Genomic DNA, 26,350 nt, shown 5'->3' with positions numbered 1-26,350 from the left:
ACTCAAGTGGGAAATTACTTTCTTTTGCAGTGCTGTCAAAAATCATGCCAAATGTTTAGTATGTTATCGGAACCTCACGTATTTAAAAAAGTACTCAATTGAATGGCACTTTAACACCAGTCACAAAGAACAGTTCGAGAATTTGTCACAAGAGGAACACCAGTCAAAGCTTGAAGAACTGGAAGAAAATTTCAAGCAGCATTACAGTGAAGTGTGTGTTTCCTATGATATGACTCATTATAATTATAAAGATGAGAAATAAAACTATATTTTATAATCTGATATGTCACTTAGCAATGTGCCAGTATCGAAAATAAGATTGTCAGAAATAAGGAAAATTTCTTTTCTGTTAATTTTTATGTTTGGGTTGCATTAAATCGCATTGCACAGACAAAAGAAAAAATTTCAGATGCATTATTTTTTGCCACTCTCTGAAAAGCTGTCACAAATGCTCCCTCAGACAACAGAGTGTCATTAAGAGTCATTCTTTGTTTATGTGTATTTGTGTTTTGATGGATGGGAAAACATATGTTGTAATTTGATCTATGTTTTCAAATAATTAAAACACAAATATTCCAACAGATAAACGTTTATTTTGTGATCACATTTGCACTGTCCTTGCTAGCATCTATGACCACTTTTCAGAGGAAGTGGGGGAAAACTGCACCTAAAACCAAACTTTTTTGTTAGTTTTTTATTTGGGTTTCAATGAATGAAACAATTAATTGTTAAAATGATAAAAGTGTTTTAAAAACAGGATTGTATGAAATTAATTACAAGGCTTTTTTTTCATGGTAGCAAGCAGGAAACAGGTGGGCAAAGTTTGTGCGTCAGTTACAATTGATTGCTGAGAATTGCAAAAGCAGAGAAGCCCTTTGTGGCTGGGAGTCTCATCAAGGATTGTCTGGTCGACTCGGCGGCTTATATCTGTCCAGCAGACCTCATGGAAAAATTTAAAAAAATAGGTCTTTCGCCTCAAACTGTTGCTCACCGAGTTGAAGATATGGCCTCAGATATGGAGCAGCAATTAATGGAGACAGTGGCAAACTTCATTTCATTTTCTATCGCTCTTGATGAGTCCATGGATGTTGCGGACATATTTCAGCTCATCATATTCATTCGGGGTGTCAACGAGAATCTGTGTATCACTGAAGAATTTCTCGACCTTATACCATTAAAAGACACAACTAAGGGTTTGGATATTTTTCTAGCCATGGAAAATGCGTTCAAGTCAATGGGTTTAAAATGGGAAAGCCTGACCAGTGTAACAACAAATGGAGCCACTGTGCTATGAGGAATACACACTAGATTTCTGGATTACGTCACGTCAAAAATGGCTTATGTAGGTAAAAAACAGCTGAAGTCGGCTGTTTCTTATTCACAGCAGTCCACTGTCTGATACACCTGGAGGCACTTTGTATGAAAATTGCCAACGTAAAAAATTTTTGGGACACAGTTGTTTGAACAGTTAATTATCTTTGCTAGCATGGACTCGCACATCACCAATTTAAAGAATTTCCAGCTGAAACAGAAGCAGAATACCTGTACAACCCCTAACACACTAAAGTAAGATGGCGGAGTAGAAGGAAGGTGATTCATTGGTTTTTCTCCTTGAGGGACGAAATCAATACCTTTTTGGAAATGAAATGACATCCAGAAAAATTACTTCGTGATCCTACGTGGGTGGCGAATTTGTCTGTTTTGAGGGACCTAACTGGCCATTTAAATACTTTGAACATATCACTCCAAGGTGAAAATCACTCTGTTGTTGATTTAGTGCAGATAATTCAAGCATTTTTTTTTTAATCTAATTTTGTGGGAAAAACAATTGTGAGGAGAATTGTGGACACTTACCTGCATTAGACAGCATTAAAGAAAATGTGGATTTTTCAGATTATGTTCATATCATTTGCAAATTACAAGAAGAATTTGAAAACAGATTTTTGGAAATAAGTGAACTTCAACTGGCCTTAGATATATTTGTTCACCCATTTTACCTTTGGCCAAAGGACATCTCAAAAATGTTTCAACTAGAGCTGATTGACCTGCAGTGCAATATCTGCCTGAAGGACTGCTTTCATTTGTTCTTTTCCATGAGAGAGGTATCCTCGTTTGCACAAGCACGTGGCCAAAGTTCTCTCGATGTTTGGTTCCATGTATATTTGTGAGCACTTTTTCTCCCCTTTAAAGCTTGCTAAAACTAAGAACCGTACAGTACTTAGTGGTAAAAATTTGACTAATTATTGAGGTTAGCAGTCTCTTGGAATACTGTACAAAACCTAGACAAAATCATTTCCTCGAAAAAGGAAAATATGTAAAATGTTAATTGTAAGGATTAAAGATCTTTATAGCCTTCATTCTATTTTTCTAAATACATTTTCAAACTTGGTCAATTAAAATTATTGTGTACAAAACAGCAAACTAAGGATCCAGTGTCTAAACTCTGAAAAGGGTTACAGAAAGCTGTAGCATGAAGTGCAACAAAAAATATTTACTTGTAACTACTAACAGTAAGAATGAGACTCTATATCCTGTACATAAAATTATTTCTAAAATAGAATATTTATTACACTAGGTCATTTAAGAAATTGATATATCTTTCAGAAGACGCCTACTGTACATATGATGAGTGTTCATATGCAACACTAATAGAATCAACCTGTGGGTCAGAAAACTACTCAGTTGTTCTTCGATTGTTGTTTTGGATATTGTTTTCTAAAGCTTTGTGTAGTAATTCTGCCACACAAGCACTAATTGTTCCCTAAATAGTAAATGGTTTGCTTGTTTTATCAGCCATCGACCACTTTTACAGGGCTGCGCTTCCTCTGTTATTTTGTTTACAATGGATCTGATCGCGAGACAGCCCAGGGCAGAGTAGTGCTGCACAGTCTCACTCACTCCGCACCTACCTCTCTCACTCCTATGCTGACACTAGCGACACACAGTCGCATACTGGGTGCCAAACTACACTGCCTTGCGCCTGAGGGGTTTAGCCATGCCGGCTGGGTGCAGTTCTTGGATGATAAATCAAACACAGGCTGGAGCATATAAGTATTCAGCCATTCATTTACTAAAATATTCTCATCTCAGTATCGCAGTCTATACCATAAACCTGTGACACCCAGACCGGCATCCTGGAATGCAGTACAGGGTACAATGTTTGACCATAGGACAGGGCAGCCTGCCCTCAGTCACAAGGGAGCCACTGTCACAGCACAGAGCTGCCCGCTCACTAGAGGGAGGTCACAGCCACCCCTACGGTAATGTCAGCTGCGATGTGGCGCTGTCATTATCGTTGCGGCCAGAGACATCACTGACTATGGAATTTGAGTAATGCCACGCTAAGCCCTAGTCTTTGTGCTGTCAGCAATGCCGGACATTTATTGTTTCACATGAGAGGCAACTGGACACCTCCATGAAGCTGCTCCTGGTGTATTATGACCAAGGACCAGAATAAACAAGTTAATTAAACAATCTACTGTCATCCTAACGTCTTGTTTCACTCTCCATGTGTGACAATCAAAGGGTCATCTATTCTTGTCTCCAACTAGGCCTACATCCGGAGTTCCCATATCTGCTAATAAAAATCATATGGTCCAATTTTAATTTCTTTTTCTTTTCCATTTTTTCTTCATTAATCTACCATGTTCTACTTGATGTTATTTAACTCCTTATCCAATTTCACTAACTTGTTTTTGAATCCTAAAGATCTATACTACTGGCCATTAAAATTGCTACTCCACGAAGATGACGTGCTATAGACGCGAAATTTAACAGACAGGAAGAACATGCTGTGATATGCAAATAATTAGCTTTTGAGAGCATTCACACAAGGTTGGCGACGGTGGCGACACCTACAACGTGCTGGCATATGGAAAGTTTCCAATCGATTTCTCATACGCAAACAGCAGTTGACCAGCGTTGCCTGGTGAAACATTGTTGTGATGCCTCGTGTAAGGAGGAGAAATGCGTACCATCACGTTTCAGACTTTGATAAAGGTCGGATTGTAGCCTATCGCAATTGCAGTTTGTCGTATCGCAACATTACTGCTCGCATTGGTCGAGATCCAATGACTGTTAGCAGAATATGGAATCGGTGGGTTCAGGAGGGTAATACGGAACGCCGTGCTGGATGCCAATGGCTTCACATCACTAGCAGTCGAGATGACAGGCATCTTATCCGCATGGCTGTAACAGATCATGCAACCACGTCTCGATCCCTGAGTCAACAGATGGGGACATTTGCAAGACAACAACAATCTGCACGAACAGTTCGACAATTTTTGCAGCAGCATGAACTATCAGTTCGGAGACCATGACTGCGGTTACCCTTGACGCTGCATCACAGACAGGAGCGCATGCGATGGTGTACTCAACGACGAGCCTGGGTGCACGAATGGCAAAACGTCATTTTTTTGGATGAATCCAGGTTCTGTTTACAGCATCATGATGGCCGCATCCACGTTTGGCGACATCGCGGTGAACACACATTGGAAGCATTTATTCGTCGTCTCCATACTGGCGTATCACCTGGCGTGATGGTATGGGGTGCCATTGGTTACATGTCTCGGTCACCTCATGTTCGCACTGACGGCACTTTGAACAGTGGATGTTACATTTTAGATGTGCTACGACCCGTGGCTCTACCCTTCATTCGATCCCTGTGAAACCCTACATTTCAGCAGGATAATTCACGACCGCATGTTGAAAGGTCCTGTACGGTCCTTTCTGGATACAGAAAATGTTCGACTGCTGCCCTGGTCAGCACATTCTCCAGATCTCTCATTAATCGAAAACGTCTGGTCAATGGTGGCCGAGCAACTGGCTCATCACAATACGCCAGTCACTACTCTTGATGAACTGTGGTGTCGTGTTGAAGCTGCATGGGCAACTGTACCAAGCTCTGTTTGACTCAATGTCCAGGCGCATCAAGGACGTTATTACGGCCAGAGGTGGTTGTTCTGGGTACTGATTTCTCAGGATCTCTGCACCCAAATTGCGTGAAAATGTAATCACATGTCAGTTCTAGTATAACATATTTGTCCAAGGAATACCCGTTTATCATTTGCATTTCTTCTTTGTGTAGTAATTTTAATGGCCAGTAGTGCATTAGAACTTTTCATACCATATTTATATTCAAATCCTAAAGCTCCGCAATTTATTGTCTCTCAATTGAAAGTAGTTGAAATAGCAGGCTTTCTAGGGAATATGTTTTTGTTTATTTAGCCAAATTTCATATTACGGGGTGTAGATGCAGGAGAAGCTGGTAGGCCCGATGGCATAGCTCCCTCAGGACACTACAACAAATGTTCTTTCAGCCAGAATGAATACAGACATCCCTCATATTTGCATGACAAAAGGCCTTCTGTTAAGCTTACCCATGGACACTAGCTTGTCAGACCCAGTAACTTTGGAAAGGCACTTTAAAAGTGCTAAATGCGCAGTTTTGGCCCAGACCTCAAGTGCTCTGTCTCAAAGCCTGGGGTCCTCACAACCACTCTGCATGCTTTTCTCTGTATTGTCATTTACTCAGTCAGTCTTTACATGACTCTTTATGCATTCAAGTCAAATTTAGAAAGTTCCAGATATTGACTATCTGCATTTCAGTTTGGTGAGTAGCCATCCATAAGTGTTCTTGCCAAACTGATCAAGCCATTGGACATTGGAATTACCCTAGTTGGAATACTTCAACAGTCTTGACAAGTCATATATTTTCACATAATGTGCTGGTGTAGTAGGGGGCACATACAAGACAGATAAGGCGTAGGCTTTCTCTGTGGTTAATGGTAGCCAGATAATGATGGCCTACCAGATGGGACACTCTACCTCTTAATTCATCCAGGTATATTCATATTTTTCACAGGGCACTTTGTGAAGGTCATATGATACTTTACTCTGTGTTAAACTGGCACTGCCAGAGTTCAATGCCATGAATAAAAAAGGATGGTGTTGACTATTATGAATTGTAACAGAGGATACAGAGAGTGCAGTGCAGTGGTCGACAGCAACTTCTTTGTAATTATGTCAACTAGAACCAGTTCTTTGCTATAGGGTACAGCAGATACTGTTCTTCACCTCTGCTGCTGACACACCGTAGGGTACAAAATTGGTATTGTTGCTTGAAGGACTGAAGGAGGTCACCTGAAGTTATAAGCCACAACTATGTTGAGATGTTAAGAAATGCCATTAGCAGAGCACATGAGCATCAAAAGGAATTTATGGCAATGGATCCTACTTGTCAACAGGGTAGTATGTTGAGTAACCTTAATGTGGGACAAAGACAGGACCCCCTGATCTATTACCACCCTTCACAAGCTACTGGCAGATTATATGCACTCATTTGTTTACATGCATATTACTCCACCACAAATCTCAAAAATTTAAACCACCTCTTTATCACTCCCAAATTATGCTGTGGGAGATTACTTGGGGACAATCCTATTGAGGAAACATGAGACGTCAAACATAGATGTGCAAACTTTGTACGCTTCTCCAACCAAACTCAAGTTCCAGGCAGTTCTTGATCAATTATACACCAGCATGCTTTTAGACACTTCCACACAGTTTTATAACCCATGCCCTCATGAGTTGTTGTTGTAATCAGAGCAAAAAAAGCATACTCCACCTGTCAAATTCAGTTTGGTATGTGTACATTTCAGTCCTCATGCAAGTTGCTGAGTGACCTTAAGAGCAGCAGTAGTTCCACAACTGCAAATAAAATTGAGAGCTTCTCAACATCAAATGCTGTTTTTGTTTGGGGAGGGTAAATGCAAGCAACACAGTAATTCTAGTATTCACAAACTTCTTTTAAAGTTTCAGTGATGCATAATTTATTGTCCTTTATTGTCATGTTCATTATTTTTATGACAGGAATTGTAATGTGACATGAATTATTGTAATGTGACAGAAAATCAGAAGATACAATCAGCATTTGCTCTTGTGCACAACTGTTTTTATCAACATACCTCTAAAACAATAAACACTTTACTGTCTTCTTGCTTTCAGTCATTACTGTATCTGTGTGTGTAATTTCCATAAAACTTCAAAAAACTTCTAAAAAACATTTAAATTCTATCATTTGATATTGTAATAAGTTACGAAGAGCTAGGCATACTTTATAACAGAATTTATCAGATTTCAGATCAATCAGAAAAACCACATCTCTGGTTATAAAGAGAAATCCATATAAAGTATATATTTTTCATATTTACCTTATTCCTCTGTTAAACTGTGTGTGTGTGTGTGTGTGTGTGTGTGTGTGTGTGTGATTTTGTAAATGCATGCACACCTGCATTATGCAACTAACTTGTAGGGTAGTTCTGAATATAACACTCCTTTACCTCGAAGTAAAAATGCTATTAACATTCATACAATTGTCACTGGTTCCAAAAATGATGAAATTTGAACAATATTAGCTATACTGTTGCTGATAGAAATGATTGCATGAGAGTTAAACATTAACTTGTAATAAAAGTACATAAGTTTTGTTACTACATGTGCACTACTGTGTCTATATCCACAATAGATTTACTTTGCCATTATTATGCCAAAAGGCATATTACATTAAATGAAGTTATCGTTATACTTACTTGCAGAGTTAAGATTATCATTTATGCAAAAATCAGCTAACCTTCTTGAGATTGAAAGAAAATTTGATCTCTGATTGCACTGACAGCAAATGAAACACAAAATAATAATTCTATAATTTTTGTGGGTATGTAACGTCACACAAAATGTAGATAACATTTCCATTATTAAAAATTATATATCTATTAACATGAAAGAACATTTGTATAGTCATTTGCTTCTTGCTACTAGTGGTGGTTGATTAGATAGGGCCATGTTTGTAAATAAATAAGCTTTTCACAAATTATTGTCAGTTTATTTAGCTTTTTCCAAGCTCAATGATAATTATCTGTTGTTGTGCAATAATTCATTTAAGACACATACATAGCCATTTCCTCCAAGCCCACACTGATAAAACAGAATGAGTTAATAACCTATTATTCAAATTTTGCAGGCTAAATACAGTGTGGTGGAGAAATGCTGTTCCAAATCTTGAACATTAAAAAAAAATGCTATTACTGACTTTTTGATCATCTTGGCTATACAATGGAGCACCACAAAAAGTACATGTAAAACATGCATAAATAATACATAAATTACAAAACATAAAAAATTAAGTTAAAATAATACTTACTGGCAAAAGGCAGTATTTTGTTTTAAAATAATTTTCTCCACAGAGAAAGTCGTTATATGCTTAAGAGACATCGTGCATACAGCTCCTTGACAATGAAACATTTACAGCACAAACAGTGTCTATGCTCTTACATCTCTTGTTAGCATGTCTCTTCAGATGTACAGCTCATTAATAAATACATAATTATGATAAGATTCACAATTTAGCTGTGCGTATCTACAGTTTGCTATTGCAAGTTAGGTGTACACATTATAACATATACTTATGTACATGTGCCATACATCAAGCATCGATTTGTGCATTTTCAGATAATTACAGCTGAACAATAGATTCAGATATACAAATTAGCATTGCTCATTTGTACATTTTTTGCATTAACTGCACCATAAAATAACACAAATATCTTTGGCATTTATTATGCAAAACTGTGTTCTTTGAAGTCACATATAAACACTATTACCATAAAAAGGCAACTGGTTCTATTAGTATCATAGCTAATCTGACAGTTGTTATTGTAACACATGGAAGCTCATTTTCATCTGTTCCTCTTACATTCAGTATTCACATTCACTATTCTATTTTTGAAATAAAAGTGTCAATATTTTTTTTAATTGTGGCCAAATGTTCTTTGTCTCATCAATGTGCTACTAACATATTTTAAAACCCTGAACTTGAAAGCTCATTACAAAATAAGTTAATGTAATCTTGTCAGTAATATCACAGGTCTTTGGAAGATACAGAAAAGTCTTGCTATCTTATGCAAGAAATAATCTGTCAGTATATTCTGAACAGAAATATATTCTTAGAAGCATTATTTTCCTAAAAACCATTTTATCACATACATTTTACATTTGTTAAAGTTGTCATCGAAGAAGTAATATTGAAATTAAAACAGGGCAACATATTAATATACACAAAGTATTTACAATTTACATTGCCATAGACAAGTAAACAAAAATAAATAATAAATATGTTCAAGTATCAACAACAACCACATTTTTTCCGGAAAAATGTGGTGTTACAAAAATAAACTTCCTTTGTACAGTAAACTTCCTTATAAAATATCTAAATGTTTTTTCATAGTACCGTATGATATCAATAAAACTCCATGAAGTGTATAAAACTGCACAATATTAACATCTGTAAACTTATTACAACAGAGGTGAATTTGTTCCAAAACAAATTTATATTTGCTTTATGACAACAAATTAGTTTTTCTGTTGTATAATTGTGGTATATCATGATGATAATTTGTGACTGGAAGACTATTCATTCTTCTGGTGAAATTATGTTGGCAATACTAACATATGACCCAAACATAAAGCCACAGACACCAAATATCATAATGCAGATATCTTTACAGAGTATCCAGTTATATCTTCCAAGATCATCATGCCAAAAGGTAAGAATCTCTATCAGAGGAGGAAATATGAGGGCTAATGTGGAACTGCTGACTGCACCGACCAACGAGATGACAGCTCCAAGATTTGGAATAGCAATAGCGAGGCAAACTGGAAAAGGAAACAGATACATTTAAATTTTTTCACATATGCAACTAGATGTTCATTCATTTTGGAGATGAAATTTCACATGAAACCATTTCATTTTAGCTTATAACCTGTACACATTACATGCTGCAGGGGCCAATATACAGTCACAATACAACATAAATGTAAAAACATTAAAATAACAATATTTTATTCATTTAAAGGAAGAAAAGATGGAACACAAGTTATTCATGTTTAGTGTTATTGGTGTCTTGATTCTTACTTTCTTTTGTTTGTATCATAAGTTTGTTCATCCTTCTTATCTCATCAATTTTGGGTTATATTTCTTTAACTAATGTTACATCACAGAGCCATTTAACACAATAGCAAAAATTTCTTTCCTATCTTCTTATACAGAGTTGTGGAAGTAGAGAGGGAAAGAGGGGAAGTAGAGTGAAGCACAGAAAGAGAGCTGATATTATCTGAAGGTAAGTCTACTTACAGTGAAAAACCAAGGGGAATCATCGAGGCCACTATAGAATACAGGTTATGTAGGATCTAGTATCATGAAACATTTCCATTGCTAGTACTTCTGTTGAGTTTGCAAATTGTCACTCCATACAACTCTGGTTGTGGTTTACATTACACTGGGTTATTTGTAGAAAGTGGGATTATATTTTGACTATCTACTAACGATTGTAATGAGTTAACTTTTACTCCCAACTGAACATGCATGTAGCATGAATGATATAAGAAGGAGAACATGACACTATGATGGGTGTCCATTTACGTTTAGTAAGACAGGAATGTACAGCCAATTCTGTGACACAGTACGTAAGAGTGGTCTTGAACAGAACACTGTAGTAACTGGGGTAAGAAAATGTTTGTTGTAAACCATTACATAACATACAAACTGGATGAAACTTCCTGGCAGATTAAAACTAGGTGCCCGACCGAGACTCGAACTCGGGACCTTTGCCTTTCGCGGGCAAGTGCTCTACCAACTGAGCTACCGAAGCACGACTCACGCCCGGTACCCACAGCCTTAATTCTGCCAGTACCTCGTCTCCTACCTTCCAAACTTTACAGAAGCTCTCCTGCGAACCTTGCAGAACTAGCACTCCTGAAAGAAAGCAAGGTTCGCAGGAGAGCTTCTGTAATGTTTGGAAGGTAGGAGACGAGGTACTGGCAGAAGTAAGGCTGTGGGTACCGGGCGTGAGTCGTGCTTCGGTAGCTCAGTTGGTAGAGCACTTGCCCGCGAAAGGCAAAGGTCCCGAGTTCGAGTCTCGGTCGGGCACACAGTTTTAATCTGCCAGGAAGTTTCATATCAGCGCACACTCCGCTGCAGAGTGAAAATCTCATTCTGGATACAAACTGGATTTCTGAAGTGGTCATAGGCCTTGAAAATGTTATTGGTGTTACCAAAATCATTATTTGAGTCTTCCTCTACTATTGTACTTTTGCTTGTTGGATTACTTTTCCTGTAACTTCACTGTAAAGCTTAATTATTAATTTAGTTTGCAATCCAATAAAGATTGAAAATTATTTCTTGTCATTCAATCACAGATTTACAGTAACTGGTCATAAAATGTACACAATATGACAAATAGATTGCCTGGAAATAACAACATAATTCACAACTTTGACGGTCTGAAAACAGTGGAAAAGGCTGAAATTGCCTTGGAGCTGTGTATCATGTTTCGACAACATATTGAAAAGCCCACATACAGCCAAAGTTGGAAACAGTGACAGTGACCCAGTTAATTTCATTACACTGTGCTTATTAGCAAACTGTTTTTGTTGAACAGTGAGAGTTACATATAATGGATCTCTCTATGCAACACTGTGTACAGAATATTTACATGACATGATAAACATGGCTCCCTTTGGTAACACTTGGCATCAATGAAAATGTTTCGGGCTTAAAAATAGTAAATTTACATGTATTTCCATCTGCTGAATTCAAAAATCACCATAAAAATTACAGATTAGCTCTCAGATAAAGTGACATTTCATTCTTTGGAGTGAAAATTTTAAATTTGGGGGATTTTTTTTTTTTTTTTTTTTTTTTTGGGGGGGTTGGGGGTGGGGGGGGGTGGGGGTGGGGGGGGAGTGGCACACCTGTGAAATAACAAAACACAAATGCTCTTCAGCTGTTTGTAAGTCATAAACATAGATACTGTTGCTGTGACTGAATTACATGTAGTTTTTACTCAAATTAATGCAAAATTCCTGATTCATGAGTGCTTTTTTTAATGTAAAATTTGTAAAAATGCCACAAAAATGTGTAAATATGGTGAATAACTTTTGTTATATTTGTGGTGAAATAACATTTTCCTCACATAAATGCAATCTGATGCCTCTTGTAAAGACTGCCTATCAGTATTATTTCGGTATGAAAGTAGGGGACCAGTCTTGGGCTCCACATAAATGTTGCAATGCATGTTCAGTTACACTGCGAGAATGGCTGAAAAAGAAGAAACGATCTATGGCTTTCGCTGTGCCTATAATTTGGCGGGATACAGATGACTGCCTATAAAGGCAGGATTGTCTATGAAGAAAAGAAGAACAGTTCAGTATCCAAATCTTCCACCTGCTATTTGACCCATTCCACATTCGGATAGTTTACCAGTTCCTACTGCACACGAAAATTGTGTGTTTGAAGTAGAAAATGAAGACAGTGTGGAAAAAGAAGAACCAAACAAGCCTTCCACATCCCATGACCATGATTTTGAGGGAAAAGATGATAAAACCCCACAGACTGAGTCAAGCAGAATTGAGTGATCCCATTAAAGACCTTGGCCTGTCAAAGGAGAATGCAGAAATTCTTGGGTCTCGACTACAGCAATGGAATTTTCTCCAAAGTTATGTGAGAATCTCACAGTACAGAAAATGTCACATGGAACTGCTTCCCTTTTTTAAGAAGAAAAATAATCTTGTTGTTTGCTGCTACATTAATGGCTTGATGAAATCTTTGAATTTGAACCATGATCAAACTGAATGGAGGCTACTCATAGACTTCTCCAAGCTTAGTTTGAAAGCTGTGTTACTTCACAACAGGAACCTTCTTTCATTTATTCCTGTTGGTCATGCTGTTCACATGAAGGAGACATATGCAAATATGACAGCTCTCTTGGACTCAATTAAATATCATGAACACAAATGGAAAATCTGTGGTGATCTAAAAGTCACTGCCATACTCTTAGGAATGCAACTGGGTTACACAAAGCATTGTTGCTTCTTATGTATGTGGGACAGTAGAGATAGGAAATTGCATTATATTAAAGAAGACTGGCCTGCAAGAAATCTTCACCCTAGCGAGAAAAATGTTGTTGCCAAGCCTCTTGTGGACCCAAAAGACGTTCTTCTTCCACCCCTGCATATCAAGCTGGGTTTGATGAAAAACTTTGTCAAAGCTATGAACCTAGAAAGACAGGCCTTTAAGTACATAAAAGGGAAATTTTCGAAATTAAGTGACGCAAAAGTTAAGGAAGGCATTTTTGTCGGACCACAAATAACAGAACTTGTAAAGGATCCTGCATTTGACCAAGTTTTGGAGGGGAAAGAAAAGGAAGCTTGGGAAGCCTTCAAGAGTGTTGTTCATAGATTTTTAGGCAACAAAAGAGATGACAACTACAAGCATTTGGTGTCAGTGCTCCTGCAAAAATACTGTAACCTTGGATGCAACATGTCCCTTAAGATCCATTTTCTCCACTCTCACCTAGACTTTTTCCCTCCTAGTTGTGGAGCTGTTAGTGATGAACATGGTGAGAGATTCCATCAGGACATTTCTGTTATGGAACAAAGATATCAGGGCCACTGGAATGAAGTAATGCTTGCAGATCACTCGTGGTCTTTGTGTAGGGATTCTACAGAACTCCATTACAAGAGGCAAGCTAAAAGACGACGAACCGATAGGCCACCACATGATTCTCTTCAGACACTACCATCTGCAAAGTATTTTTCCAGCAATTTATAACTCTTAGCATGTAATTACCAGTTGAAAAAAAATCCAATGCACTTTCATTGTTGTTAGCATGTATGTAATTAAAATGTATCCTTTTCTCTCAATCCGTTAATATGTAATATTTCCACCTTGTGTATACCATACAAACTAGAGCTAATAAAAAATTTTCACTGTCATATTTGTTTTTCTCAACCCAAAATTAGTATGAATTGCCTCATGAAGTGCTCGAAACATTCAAAAATTATTTTTTTGTTGCCCAGTGTAATAGCAGCAGTCAATTAGAGTGCATAAGATCTTCAGCTATAACCATAGTACCATGGTTAATGATGGTTAATTTTGACCATCATTATATAGCTATTTTAACAATCATTAACCATGGTACTATGGTTATAGCTGAAGATCTTGTCTCATGAAGCAAACCTGACAGACCATAAAATTATTCTGTGACATTACCTTACAGATACAAATACATTGTAGTGTATGCAACTGAAAATGAAATGTACATCAGATGAAGACAGATAAAAAAATGTGTGTCACTAGCATGAAAGCGCAAGTGCACAGACAGATACAACTGACCTCAGACAACAAAATCTATTTGTTCAAAGATCCTAAGTGGTTCTCCCATTCAGTGTTTTTAAGGACCAAACAACAAAAATTAAAATAACAGCTAATTCACAAATTTTGCTCCCTCATCTGTTTTTCCCACCTGCTGAAAGATCCCCTGGGTACTTAAGTTTGAAACACAATCACATTTTTGCATTACTATGCAGATGGTGCTGTTCTTTATCCTTACCTATCATTACAATTTGCCAGCTAACTTATAGCAGAATCGCAGCATATTTCTATTTCCTCTAAGCCTTTGCTCACCTAGTGAGCATTACTGTCTTACTGGCTATATTAATCTGAACACAACCACACAATAGAAATAATAAGAATGTACTTACAAGTGAAAATAACTAACACTGTGCGTAAAATATACTCTCCCAGCATTTGTGCTCTCTCTGTTTCCAGCCGAGGTCGAATCAAAGGCCATATAATACTCATTGGAACATAAAACTGCAAACCATAGGAGAAGAAAATGGCAACTGCCATCATCAGTCGCACTGACTGTGCCAACCTGGAACATACAAACACTGTGTGTCAAAAAGAGAAATGTATATAAATAAAACACAGATATTGGTGGATAGTAAAACAGCTTGTATTATTTGAAGTTGGACCCAGTTATTCTGGAAACTAAGAGAAATCACTTTATGGATGTCATTACGAGACTAGTTCACACTTGCTACAGTATCACAAAATATTTGGGTTGCTACTAGTTCTGTAGAGTGCTGTTTGCAGTAAACATCTTTGCTTGAACAAATCTGGCAATAAGTGTTAAGGATCCTGTAATACCTAAACTATACTGTAGCAAAAATTTTTATACAGAACCCTTTTACCTCTTTATTTATAAGTTATACTAACAATAGAAAATCCAGGATGGACTGTAACAATATTATGAAAAGGAAAGTTGCTACTCACCATATAGCGGAGATGCTGACTCGCAGATAGGCACAATGAAAAGACTGTCACAAATAAAGCTTTTGGCTATTAATGCTTTTTTCAACAACAGGTGTACACACACACACACACACACACACACACACACACACAACTGCAGTCTCAGGCAACTGAAACCACACTGCAAGCAGCAGCACCAGTGTATGATGGGAGTGGCGACTGGGTGGGGGTAAGGAGGAGGCTGGGGCGGGGAGGTGGAGGGACAGTATGGTGGAGATGGTGGACAGTGAAGTGCTGCAGGTTACACAACAGGCATGAGAGAGGTGGGGAGAGGGAGAAAGTAGCGAAAAAAGAGAGACGTTAAAAGACTGGGTATGATGATGGAATGATGGATGTCCGGTGCTGGAATGGGAACAGGGAAGGGGTTCCCAACTGTGCAATTCAGAAAAGCTTGTGTTGGTGAGAAGGATCCACATGGTACAGGCTGTGAAGCAGTCATTGAAATGAAGGATGTCATGTTTGGCAGCGTGTTCAGTAACAGGGTGGTCCACTTGTTTTGTGGCCACAGTTTGTCGATGGTTGTCATGCCCACATAGAATGCAGCACAGTGATTGCAGCTTAGTTTGTAGATCATGGCTGGTTTCACAGGTTCAGATTCATTAATGACATCTTTCATCATGTGATCTACTAGATAAGCTGCAACCACTGTGCTGCATTCTGTGTGGGCATGACAACCATTGACAAACTGTGGCCACAAAAAAATGGATCACCCTGTTGCTGTATATGCTGCCAAACATGACATCCTTCATTCCAATGACTACTTCACAGCCTGTGCCATATGTATCCTTCCTACCAACACCAGGTTTTCTGAATTGTGCAGATGGGAACTTTCCCTGCAATACATCCTATGTTCCTGTAACCCTCCTAGTCTCAACCTTCTTTAGTGACTGTCCTCGCCCATCCAGCCCCTTCCCTGTTCCTATTCCAGCACTACAAAGACCCATCACTCCATTACCACACCCAGTCTTTTCACTTCTCTCCTTTTTCGCTACCCCCACCCTCCTCCCCACCTCTCCCCTGACCACCATCTAACCTGCAGCACTTCACTGTTCACCACCTCCAAAATACTATCCTTCCCCCTCCCCACACCAGCTTTTTCCTTACCCCCACCCAGTTGCCACTCCCATCACACACTGGTGCTGCTGCTCACAGTGTGGTTTCAGTTGCCTGCCTGAGACTGCAGTTTTGTGTGTGTGTGTGTGTGTGTGTGTGTGTGTGTGTGTGTGTGTCTACATCCATTGTTGACAAAGGCCTTAATGGCTCAAAGCTTTATTTGTGACAGTCTTTTTATTGTGCCTATCTGCGAGTCAGCATCTCCACTATGTGGCGAGTAGCAACTTTCCTTTACATAATATTGTTATACTAATAATATGACTATAGAACAGACATTTGAAGAGCTCTACATTCCTTACAATTTTTTTTCACAATATGTCTATACAACAATCTGCCAGCCAATGTATAGTAGGATTCAAGCATATTTCTATTTTCAAATCTGATGTAAAATAACTTACAAATCCCTTTGTGGCAGATTCAAAGTGATGCTTCCCAATCTAACTTTTTCTCCATACTTTAGGTAACCAAAAAATCCAACTGATGTGTACAAAGCTGCTACAATAACCATTCCTGTATTTAGAACTCCAGTCCATCCACCAAAATCCTGAGGGGTTTTCATGTTGTTTTCCAGAGGAAGGACCTGAAAAAATAAGCAATACAAACATGATTTTTGAAAACAATTATTTGAATTGTGCAAATACATAACAGCTTACAGAATTGTGCAAATACATAACAGCTTACAGAATTGTGCAAATACATAACAGCTTACACCTTTTATTGGAGTATTGTGCGAGATTATTAATCTATGCCATCATCTCACAAGACCACAAAAATGAAATAAGAACATAGGAAGATCATCAAGTACATTTGATTGAAATACTGTGTGTTCGAGTGTGTGTGTGTGTGTGTGTGTGTGTGTGTGTGTGTGTGTGTGTGTGTGTGTGCGTGCGCGCACACGTGCAGGAGCAGGAAGGGGGGGGGGGGGGGGGGAGAGGAGGAGGATACCCACACTGAAATGCCAAATGAAAATGCCCAATGTTCAGAGGAAAAGCACTGCGGTCAGCTGAACTACTGAATCTATTACACATCATTTTACAAAGTGATACAGTGTTTCACACCAAAGAGTAACAATGTATGGAAGGTTATCAATAAGTATGTAAAAATGTATGAGAAAGTATTTTGTGTGTTACCTCATCAGCACTACGAACTAACTTGAGAATGTAATGATTGTCAAGGCCTGTAAAATACTCATCATAATGTCAATACCACAGTCGGTCAGTGAGAATTTGTGTCATCTAGCCAGGAACTAAGAATGATGAATGGGGAAAGCTGGAGATGATTTTGGTGAATATGCTACATTAGCCAATAATTTGTGTTCCAATTGCAGCAATTTGGCTCTTGTGGGGAAAAAAAGTGTCACCTAGCACACAGATGAACATTAAAAATGCAAATATTAGTTCATAAGGTCAAGGAGAGTTGTACAGTTGGCCCTTGTTATTGTTCAACTTTTTTTTAAAAAAATTGAGACATTTTTTCTTTCAAACATGTTTTACTTTTTTCAAAACTCCATTCTGTATCTCAAAAAATGTTATGATCAATCTATGTTTCCATCTACAATCATGAAGTAACACCACAAATTTTGATACACATTGCTTCAAATTCTGGTCAAAAGCAGAAATTGTGACACATGTTATACACAAACGTTTATTATCATTATCCTTTTCTGCATGATACTGTACACAAGAATCTAAAAGCATTTCAACATTATCTATGATTTGGAAACCTCCAGGCAACAATCATCTGAAAGCATACTATCAGTTATTGCAATTACTTTAGGTGTGGTTGATTTTAATTATAAAGAAGCAGGAGGTTTCATCTTTCAATGATCTATCAAATCTGTAAGTAAATCATATTCAACACTGGTTCGGAGTTCCCAGTATATTGTAGTATTTTGCTTTGATCTGCACAGTCGTCTATTTGTTTACAGGGTATTTAAGCACTATGTAAAAATAATTGTCTTGCTCTGTTTGTCATAATCACTGCTCCAACCACTTCAAATGTTAACTGCACAATACTATTACAGCTTTTACCAAAAGCTGTTCAGATATTATTGTCATATAAACAGACTTTAATTTAAGAATGTCCACAGAGTAGTGTGTATTTTTGTTGTTCTGTAACTATTTGAGATTTCGTAGGGGTAGTAATTCATGTCAGTTTGTGGTTTTGAAAATGAAATCACCTCTGTGCTGACAATATGTCATAGCTTTTGGTGAATGTTGTATAATTTTCTATGTGTAATAGTGTTTATTCTCTTACTTCATATAGTAACAATCACAAGCGTGTAAATGAATGAAATAAAAGACAAAATACAGAGTAATGATCACTTTTGTGGAAAGCAAATACAAAATGGCTAATGACAAGTGGCTGGTGGAGAAGAGTTGCACAGGGAATAGAAGGATGAATAAGTGTAGAAGCAGTGCAACAGGCAATGAAAATGACTGTACGACATGGATGAAATTGTAGAAAACAGAGAAAAAATCCATGAAGCAGAGGGATGCTGAATAAGAAGATTACCTACCATAACCAAGAGTCCTGGGGGGACAGTAGCACAGGCTTTGTTTTCATTATTAAAGCACTCGGTTGATACAATATAACAAAGAAGAATATTTGATAACAGGCAGTTTAAGGGAATATAAAAGTTACTGTAGAATGTAAATAATTTAGAGGTAACAAGACCACTCACTGAATAGTAAAAGAATTGAATAATCGACGAAAGCTAGCATGTTTTCTTTTTCTTTTGTCAATGACTCAACGCTTCTATGTTCGGTGAGTGGTCTCCTTTGCTCCTTTTCACTGAGAAATTTAGTTCTCTTAATCCATCTTTACATACGTTTCTGCAGTATATAAGAAGCCCTGCAGATAGGCGACTAGCGTGAGTTTTGGTGTTCTCGTAAAGATAAGTCATTTTAGATTATAACAACATTTAGTTTAGTATTGGCTATGTGGTAAATAGATGTATTAGTGAGCTTTTTAAGCATACCATTAAAGGTTTCATTTTTCTTCACGTAATATAGCAGAAAACGCGAAAAGATCGTACAGTCAGGTTTTAGTCGTATTTTCTGTTTACATTTTGTCGCAGCAAATGTATAGAATTTTGTTTAATTATTCCTTGCCCTCTCCAGCTCTTTAACAGTAGCATACCTCTTCATTATTTAACTCACACTTCCGAAAAGTAGTATAAAGTTTACGTAATTGTTTCAGAAACTTTGCACTTTGTTTTTGTTTACATACAGTTGCGTACACGCCAAATTTGTAGAATCATATTTTCAAGTTTATCTGTAATTTAACTGACTTATTCTTAATACACTATTATGTTTAGCATGAGTGAAAAGTGTTTGACCTGCCATAGAATTGTTAGATCGGGCCTTTGGTGTGACGGGTACTGTAGTTTTTTCCATGTTGGTGACTGTAGTGGCGTGGGAGTAGGGGAAGTAAATGACACTCATCAGTGGTTTTGTAGGATATGTAGTAGAGATAGGAAGATGCTAGAACAGGAGGGGACATTTTCCACCCTTCTGGCTGAATTAGACAAGGCCAGGGGAGACTTTGACATGTTAAGGATGGAGAAGGGTAAAGAGAGGTGGAAAGTGGCAACAGGCAACAGGAGGAACAGGCCTAGAACTTTGTCTGACAGCTATGTGGTGAATGTGGAAAATAGACTTGACCTGTTGCCTCAGTTAGAAGCTGGTGAGCCTCAAGCAGTTGCAGGTGTAGACAGGGCACAACAAACTTTCAGCAGCAAATTGAAAAGTAAGAATGTAGGGAAATCAGTAAAGAGAAAGAAAGTGTTGTTGTTAGGTGGTTTCCATTAAAGAGGTGTTGACCAACTTTTGCAGGATGAACTGAGATCAGAATACCAGGTCACAATTTTTTTAAAACCTAGTGCTGGAGCAGGTGACAGAGGATTTAGGGTCACTTTGCAAAGATTTCACTAAGGATGACACCGTGGTTACAGTGGGTGGGCCAGGTAACAGTGCTGACAGGGATCCTGGGTACAGTATAGCTCGTATCTGTTCTTGGGCGCCATGACTGACCTCATTCGAACTCTTCTGTAAAGAGAGTTAATTTGGAGTTGGATTGGCTGCTTATGTCGGGTGCAGGTTCACACACTGGTGTGGTTCCTGTTGATTATCTCAATAGGTGGGATTATACTAGGCATGGCCTTCACCTCAACAGGAAATGGAAGGGTTTGGAAAAGACCATTTTTTAGGGTAGGGAGGACAGAAAGAAACCAAGTTTTAAGAGAGGTTAGAATTGAGACAAACCTTCAGTTTGAGAAAGAAACCCAAAAACATAATTCTAGCTTATTACATCAGCATAAATAGCTGTTGGTCAAGAATTTTCAACAATCTGGAGAAATTTCAACTCTACCCAATTTTAACTCAGTCAATGTGAAATGTCAGCTATCTTTATTGCATCAAAATATTTGATGACAGAGAAATAAAATTAATGAATTAATTAACTGCATAGATGAATTAGAGTCCTCAAACCAAGCTGACATAATCTGCCTCTCTGAACATCATATGACTACTGTTATAGAACTTTTAAGTGTTACAGAATTTAGGTTAGCATCTCACTTTTGTAGAGCAGAGATGGTGAAAGGAGGAGTTGCCACATTCATTAGGAACTGTCATAAATTTAAGAACAAAGACATTCATAAATTTTGCCTAGAGCAACATATGGAAGCATTTGCAACAGAAGTGGAATTTTATAAAAAAGCCTTCATTATATTAAGTGTATATCAAGCACCTGCAGGTAACTTTAATTTGTTCATAAACCACCTTGAAGCTGTACTGGCCCATTTAACAACCAAAAACAAAGAAATAGTGGTTGCTGGTGACTTCAATGTAGATTCCCTTAAAGACTCTCCCAATAAGAACTTATATGAGTTAGTAACACTATCATTTAACTTCATTCCCACTGTAAAGTTCCCAACTGGGGTAGTCAATTGCTCACAAACAGCCATTGATAATATCTTTATAGAACAGTCTAATGAACAAAATTATATTACAAAACCAGTAGTCAATGGCCCCTTAGACCATGAAATGCAGTTCCTTCTGTTAAATGTTAATACTGGACAGGATATAAAATCTGTCAAATCTGAACTCAAGAGGGTAATAAATAAGGAAAAAATTGATTATTTTTAGGACACTCCTCAGAGACATTCACTGGAGTGAATGAAAAATATAACACTTTTGCTAATAAAGTGCTTACCTTATTTGAACACTGTTTTCCCACAAAGCTAACCAAGGTTAGAGCAAAGTCTACAAAGAAGCCATGCATTACTCAATGAATAGAGGTATCATGTAAAACAAAAACAGTTCTGAGGTTGATGCTACAGCACATTACAAGAAATACTGAAAAATATTAAAGACTGTAATACGGACATCAAAGCAAATATATAACAAGTAAAAGATAGTCATATCATGTAGCAAAATAAAGACAATATGGGATATAGTGAAGGAGAAGACCAGTAGAGCCAGACATGAGGAGGGGCAAATAGCATTAAGAGTAAGTGATACATTGGCGACAGATATGTACAGTGTTGCAGAACTTTTTAACAAACATTTGACAACTGTTACTGGAAACATGGGGTTGTCAGGTTCTGTAGATGCTGCCATGGGATACCTCAGACCAGACATTTCAAGTAACTTCCATAATATGAATGTGACCCTCACTACCCCAGCAGAAGTAATGTCCATCATGAAATCTTTAAAATCAAAAATGTCTAGTGAGTATGATGAAATATCAACAAAGTTAATTAAAGAATGTGATTCTGAGTTAACATATTAAGCTTTCTGTGTAACTAGTCGTTTATCAGTGGAATATTTCCTGAATGGTTGAAATATGCTGAAGTTAAGCCACTGTTTAAAAAGGGAGATAACAAAATAGTGCCTAATTTCACTTTTGACAGCATTCTCAAAAATTTTAGAAATGGTAATGTACAATCAGCTTTATAACCATCTTATCACAAATAACATACTGTCAAAGTTGCAGTTTAGATTTCTAAAGGGTTCTGATATTGAGAGGGCTACCTATGCTTACAGTGAAAGTGTACTTAATTCACTAAACAAAAAATTGCAGGCAACTGGTATATTTTGTGATCTGTCAATGGCATTTGATTGTGTAAATCACAATATCCTTTTAAGTAAAATAGAATATTATGGTGTAACACGAAAATGCTGCAAAATGGTTCAAATCTTATATCTATGGCAGGAAACAAAGGGTGTTATTAGGAAAGAGACTTGTATTAAGCTATCAGCCATCATCCAACTGGGAACTAATTAAATATAGAGTACCACAAGGTTCCATCTTAGGGCCCTTACCTTTCCTCGTGTATATCAATGAACTTTCATCAGTAACATTCCCAGTTGTTGTTTTTTTTTTTTTTTTTTTTTTTTTTTTTTTTTTTTTTTTTTTTTTTTTTTTTTGCTGATGATACAAACATTGCAATAAGTAGCAAATCAATTGTAGTCTTAGAAAGATTGGCTAGTAAAATATTTGTGGACGTTAATCACTGGTTCCTAACCAGTTCTTTGTTACTAAACTTTGAAAAAACACACTACATGTAGTTCAGAACTTGTAAAGGGTGTTCCACGAGTATGTGCCTAACATACGATGACAAGCAGACAGGAGAAGTGGACAGAGTTAAATTCTTGGGATTACAGCTTGATAATAAATTCAACTTGGAGGAGCACACCCACACCACAGAACTGTGGAAGCATCTAAACAAATCTCTATTTGCAATGCGAATTCTGTCAGACATAGGGGATATAAAAATGAAAAAGCTGGCATACTATGCTTACTTTCATACGGGATTATTTTTTGGGGCAATTCATCAAGCCAAGCTAAAGTTTTCTGGGCACAAAAATGTACAATAAGAGTTATATGTGGTGTAACTCAAGAACATCCTGCAGAGGCCTGTTTAGGGAACTAGGGATACTAACTACTACTTCCTAATATATTTATTGCTTAGTGAAATTTGTCATTAAAAATATATCATTTTTTGAAACCAACAGCTCAGTTCATGGAATCAATACTAGAAATAAGAATAATCTTCACACATATTTAAAGTCACTTACTCCTGTACAAAAAGGTGTGCATTGTTCAGGAACACACTTTTTCAATAACTTGCCAGCTGCCATAAACAGTTTAACAACCAATGAAATTCAGTTTAAGAGAAGCCTAAAGGATTTACTGGTGTCCAACTCCTTCATACTCCTTTGATTAATTTCTCAGTAGAACCAACTGTAGTAGTTCGATTATATGATTATTACCTTACAAATAAAAAACACTTTTTTAATTTTAAATTCAGAGCATTAATGTGATCTTAGTAAATGAGTGTTGTAAAATGATCCTTTCATATAGTGTTCATAAAAAAAAATTACGGTCATTCCACTTGGGACGTGTGGAAGGTACATTAGCTTATTTGATTTAGTTGTAAATATTTGTCTTAGTTGTAAATATTTGTCATGTATTATAGCTTTTCTGACATGTTCTACATCCTGGAGGACCTCCTCACTATGGATCGATTGGAATGAAAGTAAATCTAATCTAAATCTAATATGGCAGAAGATCTCGGTAGGAAGGGAGCAAACTAGAGAATTTACTCTCATTATGAGCAAGGGGATGGGACAGGACAGGGGATGAAGGCAAGATTTTCATACCATCTTTACTGCCCCACTTTCAGTCTATTACCCTTATAAATGATGAATAAATACTCACCACACCAATTCCTTCAAATGCATATATGGCAGTTCCAAAGTAAAGGGGCAGTTGTTTCCATGTAGCAAATGCTTTGACAGATGATGTTCTAGGTAGCCCTTGTAGCATGTAGAAGAATGTAATTCCCAGGCCAGTCACGGTAACAATGGCAGCAAACAATGATATTGGTGTGAGGTACTTCAAGTTCTTCACCCAGTTTAGAAATATCATGGGAATCAATAATAGTAGAAGATACGCATCAATTCCTAGATGCCACTTGAAGTAATACGACATAACCTGAAACAAATTATTTAATTCATCAGTAAAAGAATGTACTATTTGGTCTGTTCCTAAAGCGGTATCTTAAATTTGAAATCCTTTACAACATAATTTTTGATAATACATATCCCTCATATTTTTGTAGCAAACAATAAAAGAGGTTACAACATTATCACTTTAATTTTGGGATGTTTTGAAATTGTTACCTGCTACACAAAGAAAAATGACCACTACACAGTTTAAAAAACATTGGAAGTTAGTTATTTACATGTTCCATTGATCAGTCTCGCAGTAACCATTATTATGAAATGCACACAAGAATAAAAAAAACTTTAAAATTTTTTATTACCTACCCACTCCCTTAAGTGGCACAAAATGCATATATTATACATGTAGATTTATTTATTTCTATTCAAGAATTCATCTATGTTATAAAATGATTTGTCTAGGAGATATGATTTCAATTTATTTTTGAAACTATTGCTGCTGTCTGTTACACATTTTATTTCATGTGGTAATTTATGTAAAAGTTTCACAGCAGCATATTATACCCCTTTCTGTGCCAAAGATAGGTTAAGTAGAGCACAGTGTCTTTCTTTCTCTCTGGTATTATAATCATGAATGTCACTGTTGTTTTTACACTGGTCCATATTGTTGAGAACAAATTTAATTACTGAGGAAATGTACTATGAGGCTGTTGTAAGAATTCCTAACCTTTCAAACAAATGTCTACAAGATGTGCAACTATGAGCCCCATACATTAAACCACTTTCTTTGGAGCAATGTATACTTTTTGCCTGAGTGCTGAATTACCTAAAATATTATTCTGTAAGACATCAGAGAGTGAAAGTATCCAAAGTTAAAGACTACTATACATTTTAGCTTTCAGCAAAATGGCCTTCCCCTGAAGTAGAAAACACACACGTATGTGCGCGCGCACAAGCCACATGTACGCGCACACACGCATTTTGACCACTGTGCCTGGCTGGTGTGGCCTCAGCGGCCAGAGACAGTGATCATTCATGTGTGAGTTGTGCTTGTGTGGACTGTATGTATTTTTTACTTCAGAAGAGATGATGATGATGATGATGATGATGATGATGATGTAAATAAAAGCAGGTAAAGACTTCATGTAGTGTTAGGATAAGACGCGTAGCTCTTACTTACATCTCTCAAATTGGCTGCCACAAATACAAAGTACACACAGCAGAACCCAAGTTGTGTTATACACAGAAAAACGTTTATCATAACTTTGGCATAGCTTGAATACTTCCGAAGAGGTTGTGGTCCTGTTTGGAATGAAGTTTCAACTACATCAGAAAATCCCAGCGATGGTACTTGATTCCTTCTGCACAGTTCATGAGAGCATTTCACCTGCAGAAAAATGTTTGTTTGTAAAGCATTCCTTACAAGAAATATCTCCATCTAAGGAGAGTTTTAAACTATAGCAGATAAGAATATTCTAAGACAATTATGAGCTGTCCAAACAGTCTGAAGCCTGATTGCAGTATTATTTATCTGTGCATACTTTTACCCCTGACCTGGATAAAATAAGACAATTGATGGAGTGGTCCAAAGTGAATTCTTTGGGGTAGGAAACCACGGGACATAAGTCTCTGAAAGATGTGTGGCATAGTCAGGAGTGGAGACCAAGACAACTGAACAATTGTACCATCCAAAATTATGAGATAAAACACTGCTACCCCTCCAAAACCACAGTTTCATTTTTACACTGTACATACACAGTAAACACAATGGATTAAATGGACCAACGTAATCTACTGGCTTGTATTATTACCAGATCTGACGGCCCCCTTTACTATGGGACTACAGCAACCCATTTAAACATTAGTGTAAAAAACCCAATTTGAAATCAAAAAACACATGCTTGCTACTGTAACCGGAGCTTACATTTGCCATAAATGTCATGCCATATAAATGACTGGGGCAGATTTTCAGACACAGCTGTGATAGATTTTGAAGGTTGGTGGTCAGAACTTCAAACTAAAGCAGGGTACATTATTATGACTGGTTGGTACAATT

At 37.2% G+C, this 26,350-nt stretch overlaps 1 protein-coding gene across 7 annotated transcripts in view; it reads right to left on the bottom strand.

Annotated features, from left to right (window-relative positions):
- Positions 1 to 6,829: 6,829 nt before the first annotated feature.
- Positions 6,830 to 26,350, bottom strand: part of LOC124619379 (proton-coupled amino acid transporter-like protein pathetic) — a 234,082-nt gene continuing 214,561 nt past the window's right edge. For all 7 annotated transcript variants that reach the window (XM_047145715.1, XM_047145713.1, XM_047145714.1 and 4 more), the window contains 5 exons: positions 25,475 to 25,681; positions 24,050 to 24,325; positions 16,723 to 16,904; positions 14,599 to 14,771; positions 6,830 to 9,711 (listed from right to left, as the gene is read on the bottom strand). In XM_047145715.1, coding sequence (XP_047001671.1) covers positions 9,470 to 9,711; positions 14,599 to 14,771; positions 16,723 to 16,904; positions 24,050 to 24,325; positions 25,475 to 25,681 — 1,080 coding nt within the window. In that variant the 3' untranslated portion in view covers positions 6,830 to 9,469. The remainder of the gene's footprint in view (positions 9,712 to 14,598; positions 14,772 to 16,722; positions 16,905 to 24,049; positions 24,326 to 25,474; positions 25,682 to 26,350) is intronic.

This window comes from Schistocerca americana, chromosome 6 (genome assembly GCF_021461395.2).
Source record: "Schistocerca americana isolate TAMUIC-IGC-003095 chromosome 6, iqSchAmer2.1, whole genome shotgun sequence".
NCBI classification, from domain to species: Eukaryota; Metazoa; Arthropoda; class Insecta; order Orthoptera; family Acrididae; genus Schistocerca; species Schistocerca americana.
The sequence above is the reverse complement of the archived record's forward strand: the minus strand, read 5'-3'. Positions and strand labels throughout refer to the sequence as shown.